This window comes from Phalaenopsis equestris, unplaced genomic scaffold (assembly GCF_001263595.1).
Source record: "Phalaenopsis equestris unplaced genomic scaffold, ASM126359v1 Scaffold000513, whole genome shotgun sequence".
Classification (NCBI taxonomy): domain Eukaryota; kingdom Viridiplantae; phylum Streptophyta; class Magnoliopsida; order Asparagales; family Orchidaceae; genus Phalaenopsis; species Phalaenopsis equestris.
This window is the reverse complement of record NW_018164953.1, coordinates 902,821-915,696: the sequence shown is the minus strand read 5'-3', so window position 1 is coordinate 915,696 and position 12,876 is coordinate 902,821. Positions and strand designations below refer to the sequence as shown.

General features: G+C 29.4%; 1 protein-coding gene across 1 annotated transcript; it reads left to right on the top strand.

Annotated features, from left to right (window-relative positions):
• Positions 1–531: 531 nt before the first annotated feature.
• On the top strand, positions 532–9,510 carry LOC110028492. The gene is made up of 9 exons (XM_020730360.1): positions 532–991; positions 3,381–3,433; positions 3,618–3,712; positions 4,109–4,184; positions 6,289–6,570; positions 6,718–6,867; positions 8,177–8,302; positions 8,944–9,225; positions 9,314–9,510. Exons 1-9 carry the CDS (start codon positions 766–768, stop codon positions 9,389–9,391), a joined length of 1,368 nt encoding a protein of 455 aa, XP_020586019.1. The 5' UTR covers positions 532–765; the 3' UTR covers positions 9,392–9,510.
• Positions 9,511–12,876: the final 3,366 nt, after the last annotated feature.

Genomic DNA, 12,876 nt, shown 5'->3' with positions numbered 1-12,876 from the left:
TCAAATTGATCTAAATTTAATGCTGGTTTTTTCTCTTGCGTTGATTCTGAATACAGTAAAACAAATTGGTTTGCAAAAGCTTTACTTATTTAAAAAACAAAAAAAAATACAACTGCATTGTAAAATAAAATAAAAACACAAAAAATAAGTGTTACAGATTTCGGCTCGCTCGTTCGTTTTCGGCTCGTTTATACCCTTACGAACACGAGCTGAGCCTGGGCTCGCTCGTTTTCGGGTGTTTGACTCGTTTATACCCTTACGTATTTCATATCTAACCTTTAAATTTCAATTTTTACATATGCCCTAAAATATCTATACATGAAAATATATATATCAATTTTTAGAAATTAAAATAGTGATATTTTTTTATGTGATATGAAAGAATTAGAAGATTAAGATGTTGTGAAGTGTTACAGATTTACTATAAAAACAACATATTACATAAGATTTAGTATGATAAGTTCTGTTTTAAAAGTGAAACAGATGTTCTGAAGTGCAGTTTCAGCGGGACGTCTGGCATAAGGTCCATAATCCACTCAATATTTCTGACCCAAAGAATCGGTCACAGATACATACGAGAGCATAATCCGAGCTCTTCATAACTAATTATTGTGCTAATCTTCAAATGCATCTAATGCTATAAAATCAATATTGGAGATATCCAGGCCCCGTTAACTCAAGTTGGCGGCTATAGCAAGCTCTTAAAACTTGAAACTCCTGTTGCTCTCCTCCCAGCTAGAAGTCTTTCCATTTATTGTTCGTCCAATGACATTGCTAGCGCATATGCAAGGGATCCTGGCAGGAATCAAGCGGCGGCTATTCAGGAGCACGCCGAGAACGCCATATGACCGGCCACCGACGGCTGCACGCAGTCTTTATAATACCACAAGTGTGAATGAGAGTGATAATGATGGCCGGCTTTTGAAGTTTGTGGAGTCGGTGTCAAGTTTGATTACCAGGATAGCCTCCAAATTCTTCTCGTTTGTATGCCGTAAGCAACTCGCCGAGCATCCCGATGCTTCATATTGGATTGTCGTGATGTTTCATAGTTTTCATAAAAAAAAGGATTTAAATTTTCTAGTGATACTTTTATGATTTATACCGTTAGCAACCAAATGAATCAAAAGCTAAAAAAGAAACGGTTATTTATTATGGATTTTTATTGGCGTTTGTACCAAATTAATTAAACTAAATAGCATTTACAAAACCTTAAGAAATAATTGTTGTCATTTCAAACAACAACAGTAAAATTATAATTTTATTTTTTTAAAAAAATTATAAATCCATTTATTCCCTGTAAGCTTGCTCGACTTCCAATCACCGCTAAAAGCTTGCCTGAGAGAGAACCAAGGAAGGGCTCTGCTTCGTTTCGTCATGTCGATGGCATTTTTGTCGGAGAGGTCGTTGCGACAAAAATCCAGCAAGAAACCTCGACATGACGAAGCAGAGCCCTTCCTTGATTCTCTCTCAGGCAAGCTTTATAAAAGCTATTTAATACAAATTTATTGATATGCATTTATTTGGGATGTTATGATTGACTACTAGTTCGTTTCTTCCCCTCAAATTTTTTTCACTGCGCAACAAGCCTTCTGAAGAAAGAGTCCAATATTTTATACTAACAAAATGGTTGAAAATAGTGATTTTTTCTGCCAATCATTTGTCCACTTTTAGGTGTTAGTGATGATCACATTCTTATAAGAAAACTAATTTAAGTGTGAATTACTTCTACAATAAAATTATAGTCATTGCATAAAACTCACGTAAGCATGAAGAAGCATATAAAATTCCTAGCCTATTTTTAGTGTCAGTGACGAATATGAATAAAAGGTTGATCCTATCATTTGCTACAAGTTATGTTTACCCAAGTTTCAAACATCTTGAATACATTGGACATATTCATGTTAACTAATTTAAGTAATGCATTGTTATTTTCACTAGTCAATCCTCTTCTAATGTTTGTAATTATATATTGTAACAATAAACAACTATTAGCTACTCAAATATGATAGTGAAATGGAGAGAAAGATATAAGAAATTTACATATAAAAAGAACCATTTCTATAGCAATTTATTAATGAGTTGATATATCTTAAAATAATAAAGTCAATTCTGAGGTAAGTGCTCAACAGATTGAAAGCTATAACTAATCAACTCAATAAAAAAAAAACATAATCCATCCATTTTAGTATCTTAGTGATGAGTTGCATTATTTCTGACACATTGATTTGCATGCATGATTTGTATTGTCATATTGAATGAGTTTTTTACTTTGTTAATTTTTTGATCCAGCTTTAAGCTCATTTTCTAGTTTAATGTTTTTTTAAGTTGTTTGGAAGCTAAGAGCTCATCTCACATTAGTTTTGTTTCTTTTTTTTTTCATTTTCTTTTTTTATTTTAATTCTATAATATATTTGACTAGCATAATTTAATATATTTTTTTTTACAAATAGATCGACTTATTTTTGAAAATACTTAAAACACCTAAAAACTTTTATGTGCTTTTAAAATGAGTTACCTTAATCAAACATGTTTTAAGTTAAACCAAAATTAAAAGAATAAAATAAAAAAATTATCTCAAATGACCCTAATTTTCTCTTAAATGATTTCACGAGTTATCACTTTTTTTCTAGATGATTCAATTTGGATGGCTATAAAAAGGAGAGCATAACCAAACTCATTCCAAGGTTATTTAAGGTGTATTTATTCTTACCTCTAATGTATATTACAATCTAATTTGATCCCTTAACTTCTCATATCTTGCTTTTTCTTATCCCTTCCACAGTTTTCTTTGGTCTCTTAACTTTAATTTTTTGGTAACTTGAGAGAATACATTATAAAGAAAGCTTTGCAGTTAAAGTAAACACATCTTAAGTAATATATGAACTAATTTGCTCCTTTTTTATTATGGAAAGAAACATTCATTGATGACTAGATGAACGATTTGCTGATTCATAGAAAAATAATGTTTCAAAATATCTAGAGTAAATTTGTTTATTCATTGTCTTTCTTTAAACAAATGAATTTAAGGCTAAGAACTTAGGGTTTGATGGTCAATGCACTTATTATTATACTATGCTAAATTTTTGTTTCAACAATTTATTTTATTATCATTTTATAGTTGTATATTTGTTGAGCTAACTAAATGTTGATAAATTAAATAATTACCACAACTATTGCATCTTTGCAAACCTTAATTACGCTTGATGGTGATGGTGGCAGTGCTAATTTGAAAGATTTTATTTGAGCTCATGATCTTGTTCTACTTTAGATTTTCTTGTTATTTGTTATTTTTTGATGGTTGCAAAATAAAAAATATAAATTTATTAGCACTTCCTCTTAGATGATACTGACATCTTATTGTTCTTATCACGTTATTGTAGGCTCAAGGGAAAAAAATTTTGTTAAGCTTGATGCACCTACGGTAAATTCAGTTGTAAGTACTGTTAATAAGTTGAATATCTTCAATCATTTTTGTAATAAATAATAAATTGTGTAAAGTTTATAAATTTGTTATTTATTAATTTTAGTTTTTTATGTTTTTCATATGAAAGAATTGTACATTTTACAATAATTATTTGCTTATCTCTAAAATGCTCAAATGTTGGCTTAAATCTCAGGAACAAAGATTGGTAGAGGCTAACAATTTAAGTACATCAAAAGATATTGGAATATCTGATATTGAAAAACAGATTATACAAAGAAGGAATGAAAGGAAAGTTTTGTTTTTAAATTTTCTTCAATTGTTGTTCTCATGTACCATGACACTTTCTGATTGGTTATATACAAGATTTAGATGAGAATTTTAATTGACTTATTTGACATTTTTTCTAGTTTCTATTAAAAATTAGGTGCATCCATTGCCTTTTAAATTTCTTTAAATTTTATATTCTATTCCTTATATAAAATATTCAATAACCTTGGTAATTTTGTTTTTAATTTTCTTGCTATTGTTGCATGTTATACCGAAGATCTTAACTAATTGATGATAATGTATTTTAGAACAATATGGCCTTACATTGATTTGAAATATTTTTATAAAATCCTATTTTTAGTCATATTAATGAATTTTTTTATGAAAATAACCTATTGAATTTTTGTTTTCTAACAGGGCTAATGTTATTCATCTACTGAAGATGATCAAATCACAATCTTCAAAGATACATAATTCTGGAGTGCCGAAGAAGGTAATTATCTATTTTAGAAATTTAGTTTTGTTCTCCAAGTTATATAGAAATTTATCAAAACTCTTTTTTTGTATGGTCATATACTTTTTATATATTTATGATAAAGTATACATCATGTCATTGTGCTTGGCACATTACATGACTTTTCAAGCTAATTCAAATGCCAACATAAGCATTAATAAATCAATGAAAAATCATCTACTCATATGCTTGCGCATTTGTATTTATAGGTGCATTTTTATGTATCTTAAAATACCTAAAATGTTTAAGCAAAGTGTCACATACTATAACGTAAATTATTGCCCTTTTTCCAACATTGTTCCCATTGTTAAATTAAAAATTAGGCCATATTAAAGCACATGTTATTCTAACTTAACATTATGGATAATATGAGTGCATGATTAGTTATATAAATATTTGTAAATATGTGGATAAGATGATATTACGTCCCTTTAAATTAAATTGTTCTATAAAGCTTTGTGATATCAATTTCCAATCTTGCTTATGACATATTGTACTAGCACAATTAGTAAACAATAAAATTTTCTTGTTTTTTTCCTAATTTGTTTGGTAAATATTTGCCTCACCCATAATTATACTTTGTATTAATGAATCTACATTTTTTATGATTTAGCCGGCCTTGAAACGGGATCATACTTTTCTAGATGATGATGAAACTTTGTTATGTCGTCCACATAAAATTCATAAGAAATTAGGTGAAAAGGAAAAACAAGTGGTTGACAACATCCCATTTACAACAACTGATATGGTAGGTGAAATTACAACTAACAACAAGAATGATGCTTTCACTTCTAGTAGAAGTAGTTCGCCCATTATAAAGTCCACAAATACTGTTACTTCATGTCACGCTACACTTCCTTTACAAAGAAATTCTGGTGTTGAGGTTAGGCTTTTTTTTTTTTTGCAAAAATTTCATCATTTTTATTTTATTATTACCATATTTAAATTGTGATATTATATTTTTAAAGTTTATTGAACAAGACGAAGAAATTGACCAAGATGAAATGATTGTGAAGAATGTCCCATTCACAACAACCATATTAGAAAATGTAATTACAACAAATGACATGAATGATGCTTCCTCTCTAAGTAGAAGATCTATTATATCATCTACAAATACTTCAATTTCAAGTCATGTTGCACTCCCTTCACAAAGAAAATCAAGTTTTCTTATGTCAGCCCCTGAGGTTTGAAATTCTTTATTTATTTTAAAATTTTCTTTTCTTTTATTTTGCAATGATTAAATTTTAACTTTGCTCTTGTGTTTTACAGTTTCTTGATCTTGATGAGGAGAATGATGAAACAAATATTTATGCTCAGTTGTTCTTCGATTTGGATCAGCCTAAATTGAACTTACTAGAGCAAAAATCTTCAAATATACATAAATATGAAGTAGAAAATAAATTGAATAAGGTAATTATTTATTTTTAAAATATAGTTTTGTAGTTGAAGTTATAAAAATTTATCAGAACTCATTTTTCTGTATAATCATATATTTTTTATATATTTATGATAAAGTGTACACCTTGTCATCGTGCTTGGAGTATTATATGACTATGAAGAAAATTTAAATGACTCTCAAATGACTCTCTTTCACATTTCCAACTTAAGCATTAATACATCAATGAAAAAAGATGTACTCATATATTTGTATTTGTATTTATAGGTGTATTTCTATGTATCTTAAAATACCCAAAACGTTTAAACATATTGTTGCATATTATTATGTAAATGATCGCCCTTTTTTTAGAGTTTAATTATATATGCACCAACATTGTTCCCTTCTTTAAATTAGAAATTAGGTCATATTAAAGCACATGTTATTCTAACTTAACATTATGGACTTAACATTAATTCTAACTTAACATTATGGATAATATGAGTGCATGATTAGCTATAAAAAATTGTAAATATGTGTATAAGATGTGATTAGGTCCCTTTAAGTTCAAATATTTTATAAAGCTCTAACACAATGAGTACACAATAACTTTTGCTAGTTTTTTCCCAATTTGTTTGCTAAATATTTGCCTCACCCCTAATTATACTTCGTATTAATGGATTTATATTTCTAATGGTTGGGCAGGTATTGAAACGAGATCATACTTTTCTAGATGATGATGAATCATTGTTATGTCATCGTCCACGTAAAATTCACAAGAACTTAGGTGAAAAGAAAAAACAAGTTGTTGACAATATCACATTTACAACAAACCCTATGGAGAGTGCAATTACAACTAATGACATGGATAATGCTTTCACTGCTAGTAGAAGTATTTCTAGAAGTATTTCGCCCATTATAAAGTCCACAAATACTACCGCTTCATGTCACGCCACACTCCCTTTACAAAAAAATTCCGGTGTTGAGGTTCGATATTTTTTTTATTTTTTTTGTGTTTTTTTGCAAAATTTTCATCATTTTCATTTTAGTATTTTCATATTTAAATTGTGATATTTTATTTCAAAGTTTATTGGCGAAGACAAAGAAATTGACCAAGATAAAATGGTTGTGCAGAATGCCCAATTCACAGCAGCTATATTAGAAGATGTAATTGCAACAAATGGCTTGAATGATGCTTCTTCTCTAAGTAGATGTAGAGAATCTATTATATCATCTATAAATGCTATCATTTCTAGTCATGTTGCACCCCCTTCAGCCCCTGCGGTATGAAATTCTTTATTTATGTTAATTTTTTTTTTATTTTGATGTGATTATATTTAAACTTTGGTCTTGTATTTTATAGTTTTTTTATCTTGATGAGGAGAATGATGAAAACATTATTTATGTTCAGTCATCCTTGGATTTAGATCAGCCTAAATTGAACTTACTAGAGCAAAAATCTTTAAATATACATAAAACTAAAGAAGAAAATAAGCCTATGGTAATTATTTATTTAAAAAATATAATTTTGTGCTCCAAGTTATATAGAAACTTATAAAAACACATTTTATTGTATGGTTAGATATTTTTTATATATTTACGATAAAGTATACACCTTGTCATTGTGCTTGGCCCATGACATGACTTATTAAGATAATTCAAACGACACTCACATTTTCCAACTTAAGCATTAATAAATCAATGAAAAATGATGTACTCATATATTTGTATTTTGAAGTTTATTGACGAAGACAAAGAAATTGACCAAGATGAAATGGTTGTGAAGAATGCCCCATTCACAACAGCTAGGGGTGTAAACGAACCGAACACGAACGAACAAAGCTTGTGTTCGTGTTCAGTTCGTTTAAAATTTAGTTTGTTTGAAATAAGCTCGTGTTCGTTTCTTAACGAACGAGCCGAACACGAACCGAACACGAGCTGTTCGCGAACGACGAGCCAGTTTGACATCCCTAATATTAATATATAAAAATAATATTATATATTAATTATATAACTTATATTATATAAATATACAATATCTATACTAGTATATTACTACCATAGTATATTAATATATTATTATTATTATTATTATTATTTTATTATATATTATAATTTATAAAATTTAATGTTTTAAAATATAATAAATTTTTTATATATAATTATTTTATATTATTTTATATTTCAAACAATAACGATTCGAACACGAACGAACGCATCACTGTTCGTGTTTGGTTCGTTTAACTAACCGAACGAAAAAAAATTGTTCGTGTTTGTCTCGTTTACTTATCGAATGAATCGAACACGAACTCATTGACGAACCGAACACGAACTGTTCGCGAACAACGAGCTTTTTTGACAGCCCTAACAACAGCTATATCAGAAGATGTAATTGCAACAAATGACATGAATGATGCTTCCTCCCTGAGTATAAGTAGAATATCTATTATATCATCTAAAAATGCTAGTATTTCAAATTTTGTTACACTTCCTTCAACCCCTGAAGTTTGAAATTCTTTATTTAGGTTACTTTTCCTCTTTTTTTTTTTATTTTGGTATGATTATATTTAAACTTTGCTCTTGTATTTTATAGTTTCTTGATCTTGATGAGGAGAATGTTGAAACCAATACTTATGTTCAGTCGCTCATGGACTTGGATCAGCCTAAAACAAACTTACTAGAGCAAAAATCTTCTGAAGTAGAAAATAAGCAGAAGAAGGTAATTATTTAATTTAAACATATAGTTTTATGCTCCAAGTTATATAGGAACTTATCAAAACTCATTTGTTATATGGTCATATATTTTTTTATATATTCACGATAAAATATACAGTTTGTCATTGTGCTTGGCGCATTACGTGACTTAACAAGATAATTCAAATTACTCTCTCACATTTTCCAACTTAGGCATTAATAAATCAATGAAAAATGATTTACTCATATATTTGCATTTGTATTTATAGGTGTATTTCTATGTATCTTAAAATAACCAAAATGTTAAAACATATTGTCACATATTATTATATAAATAATTGTCATTTTTTTGTAAATGAGAGTTTAATTATATATGTACCAACATTGTTCCCATTTTTAAATTAAAAATTAGGACATATAAAACCACATGTTATTCTAACTTAACATTATGGAAAATATGAGTGCATGGCCAGCTATAAAAAATTTGTAAATATGTGGATAAGATGTGATTGAGTCCTTTTTTAGTTCAAATATTTTTTCATATTGTATAACAAAATGAGTACGCAATAAATTTCGGTAGGCTTTTCTTAATTTGTTTGGAAAATATTTGCCTTATGCCCAATTATACTTTGTATTAATGTATCGACATTTCTTATGGTTGAGCAGGTCTTAAAGCGAGATCGTTCTTTTCTATATGATGAAGAATCATTGTTATGTCATCCACGTAAAATTCATAAGAAATTAGGTGAAAAGAAAAAACAAGTTGTTGATAATATCTCATTTACAACAGCTGCTATGAAAGGTGCAATTGCAACTAACAACATTATTTATGCTTTCACTTCTAGTAGAAGTAGTTTGCTCATTATAGAGTCTACAAATGCTACTGTTTCATGTCATGCAACACTCCTTTCACAAAGAAAACCAAGATTTTGTATGTCAGCCCCTGAGGTTTGAAATTCTTTATTTATGTTAAATTTTTATTTATTTTTTTTATTTTGGTATGATTTTATTTAAAATTTGCTCTTGTATTTTACAGTTTCTGGATATCGATGAGGAGAATGATGAAACCAATATTTATGTTCAGTCGTCCATGGATTTGGATCAGCCTAAATGAAACTCACCCGAACAAAAACTTCCTTAAATGATAGATCAGCTTGTACTGACAGTTCTAATAAGCATGAAAGCTTCACATTGTGTATTTTTTATGTATTTACACACATCTAGTCTACTAAATTCCTACCTATTATATATTGTGACAATGACAAAATTCTTCGTATTGTTGATATCATATGAATTATGTTATTTGCATAACCATATGACATATCTAACTGTATTGATATAAAAGAAGCAAGTCTTCCTATCTAATTAATTAGGAGCACACATAAATAGGGCTGTGAAAACAGCTCGTTGTCACCGAACAGCTCGTGCTCGGCTCGTTAAATTCGTTCGATAAGTTAACGAGCCGAACACGAACTAAGATGTGTTCGTTCGTGTTCGGCTCGTTTTGGCTCGAAATACTACTCATCAAGTATATATATTTATTAAGTAGTATTTTAAAATAATCTAATTGACTACAAAGCTACAAAGATTTATAACCAATTAAAATATTGATTAAGAAAATAGAATAAAAATTATTAAATTAGATTTAAATGATGTTTTAATATAAATAATAATTTTTAAATCTTGCTCAAACCCTTATTGTCTTATGGCTGCTCGTTAAGCAAACGAGCCGAACACGAACACACTTTTTGAGCTCGAAATATAAACGAGCCGAATACAAGCTGAGCATGGCTCGCTCTTGTTCGGCTCGTTTACACCCTACACATAAATAAGTTAGTAGCTATTCAAATCAACGCCCTTTCCCTCTTCAATGAGGAGAAATAACTAAAACAAATAAGAAAACCGTAATTAAACTTGATATAAGAAAATCCCAACAATCAAGCTATCTGGAAGAAAGCTAACAGCATAACAGTGACATTCAACTTTAACATCAGCATGAGACTTTATACAATTTAAGCAAAGAAATTTATTGTTATTCTTTTTTTGCTTTGCAAGAAAATAAAATGCTAAATTAATTGTATTTGACAAGAATCAAACAAAAGCCTAACATTATACATTCCAATTGACTACTACACTTGAATTCATCTTCATTTTGACAGTTAATGAACCAACACATATTTGCACATATGCGTGTAACTTCACCCATATGCAAATCATGAAGCTTGTGATGCTCAATAGACTCAATTGATTCATGGTAAGATAAACTTAATACATTCCTGTTGGCATTTCAAGAAGAACCCTTCACATTTCCACAATTCATCAGTACTTCACCGTGCAAGAAGATATCTCATATTTACCAAGCAACAGGTTTCATGGTTCCAAAATGATGGAGGACAATCCATTCAAACCAAGTAAACTCAACAGCTATAGAAATTGATTTAAATCTTACCAATGAGGACATGTTGAATCTTTAGAAATGAATTAAATTCACCTAAGTCAACTGATTGCATCTTCTAAATCAATTCACATTCAGATTCAGAAGTTTTAATCAAGATATTTGCAAGATAAAAAAAATAAATTGAGAGGCTTGAACCTATCATGCCAAATCTATAAAGGCAAATGAGCTCTAACAAGAAAATTCCAGAAAGCGTAAATCTCAGAGAAAGCAACGAGCTCATTTCCATGGCTTCAATATATATACATGAATTTTCAGATTTTAATAAAACAAGGTGAGTAAGGTCCTCAATACACACATTCACACATGCCAACCAATTCTTCGTGTATCTACGCCGTGTATCTACGTATCTAGCACCTATATTTCATATTTATGGCATCTAAATTCCCCATAGCATACATATCACAAAGGTTACCAATATAGTTTTAGGTGTACGAGTAAAATGGTATATAGGTAAAGAAATTAATGATATGTAAGCACGTAGGAACTATATGATGTGCAAGTAAACCTTCCAAAACCCGGTATCCAACATATGAATGTGAGAATTCTTAACCTTTAAGCTATAAAATATATCAATCACCTGCCACAAAGCATCTATACATAAGTACTCTGAACACTAGAGAAAATTTCCTAAATATTGAGCCAAGCATTTAAATCTCACAAACCCCTTTAATAAAAGAAGTAAAAGTGGCAATAATTAGTGAATAACCAAATTGTACCATCCTTCTTGAAAATTCCCAATTTCAATTTCTATATACCCACATGATGACTAACCTTGCATTTGACATTACCATTATTCGAATTTTTCATACCACAACTGGATATCACCAACAAAATTTCAATGCCTGGGTGATGTGCTTGTGATGTGCAAGTATACCTTCCAAAACCCGATATCCAACATATGAATACGTGAGAATTCTTAACCTTTAATCTATAAAATATATCAATCACCTGCCACAAAGCATCTATACATAAGTACTCTGAACACTGGAGAAAATTTCCTAAATATTGAGCCAAGCATTTAAATCTCACAAATTTTAATAAAAGTAAAAGTGGCAATAATTAGTGAATAACCACTTTAATAAAAGAGAAAATTTCCTAAATATTGAGCCAAGCATTTAAATCTCACAAATTTTAATAAAAGTAAAAGTGGCAATAATTAGTGAATAACCACTTTAATAAAAGAGAAAATTTCCTAAATATTGAGCCAAGCATTTAAATCTCATAAACCCCTTTAATAAAAGAAGTAAAAGTGGCAATAATTAGTGAATAACCAAATTGTACCATCCTTCTTGAAAATTCCCAATTTCAATTTCTATATACCCACATGATGACTAACCTTGCATTTGACATTACCATTATTCGAATTTTTCATACCACAACTGGATATCACCAACAAAATTTCAATGCCTGGGTGATGTGCTTGTAAAGGATTATGAAATATGGTTATTGGGTATGTAGATACATGAGAATTGTAAGTTGCATATCAAACTTTCTAAATGCTGAAATAATTAAGAGCATATCATAATAATAAATCTCACCGAGAGAAGAAATGAAATCATAACCTCGAACAGCCGCTAACTTTACCATGCATTTAACAAAGTTTAGGAGAAGATATGCTATGTTAAACGAATTCTAAACATATGTGTACATCGCATCATAATCCTTTAGCAATTCTTGCAAATTTTGGATGGTTATAATAGCATTTCAATCATATCTCAATCATAAACGACTAGAATCAAGAAGCAAGAACACCCATTTACCTCTTCTCGAATCAGATTTATATGTTTTGATGCCAATGAAGAAGAGCTTCAGGTTTCCACACAACGAGTCACAAATTTCAGATTTTATGAACCAAAATTGTCAAGAAAATTAACATACACTCACACACTTACGTACATACTTCCAACTCTTTATATACTTACATATCTCACATCTAGGCTTTAATATTTACTTTTATGCCACCCAAACCATTCATATCGCATCAAAATATCACTACTCTTAAGTTTAACAAGATGAAATACACATTATTCATGTATGTAAATATCTCCTTGAAACAAGCCTCGGTGATAGGAGTGTAAATACGTGGAAGAAAGTGATACATGTGTAACTTATTAAAATTTTGTTCTTGAACATGTGGATAG

Bases quoted from the DNA above. Each gene is read 5' to 3' on its own strand.
- LOC110028492 (XM_020730360.1), top strand. From the start codon at position 766: ATGACATTGCTAGCGCATATGCAAGGGATCCTGGCAGGAATCAAGCGG. The intron at 992-3,380 runs GTAAGCAACTCG...ACGTTATTGTAG, and splicing joins ATTCTTCTCGTTTGTATGCC to GCTCAAGGGAAAAAAATTTT. The intron at 3,713-4,108 runs GAAAGTTTTGTT...GTTTTCTAACAG, and splicing joins ATACAAAGAAGGAATGAAAG to GGCTAATGTTATTCATCTAC.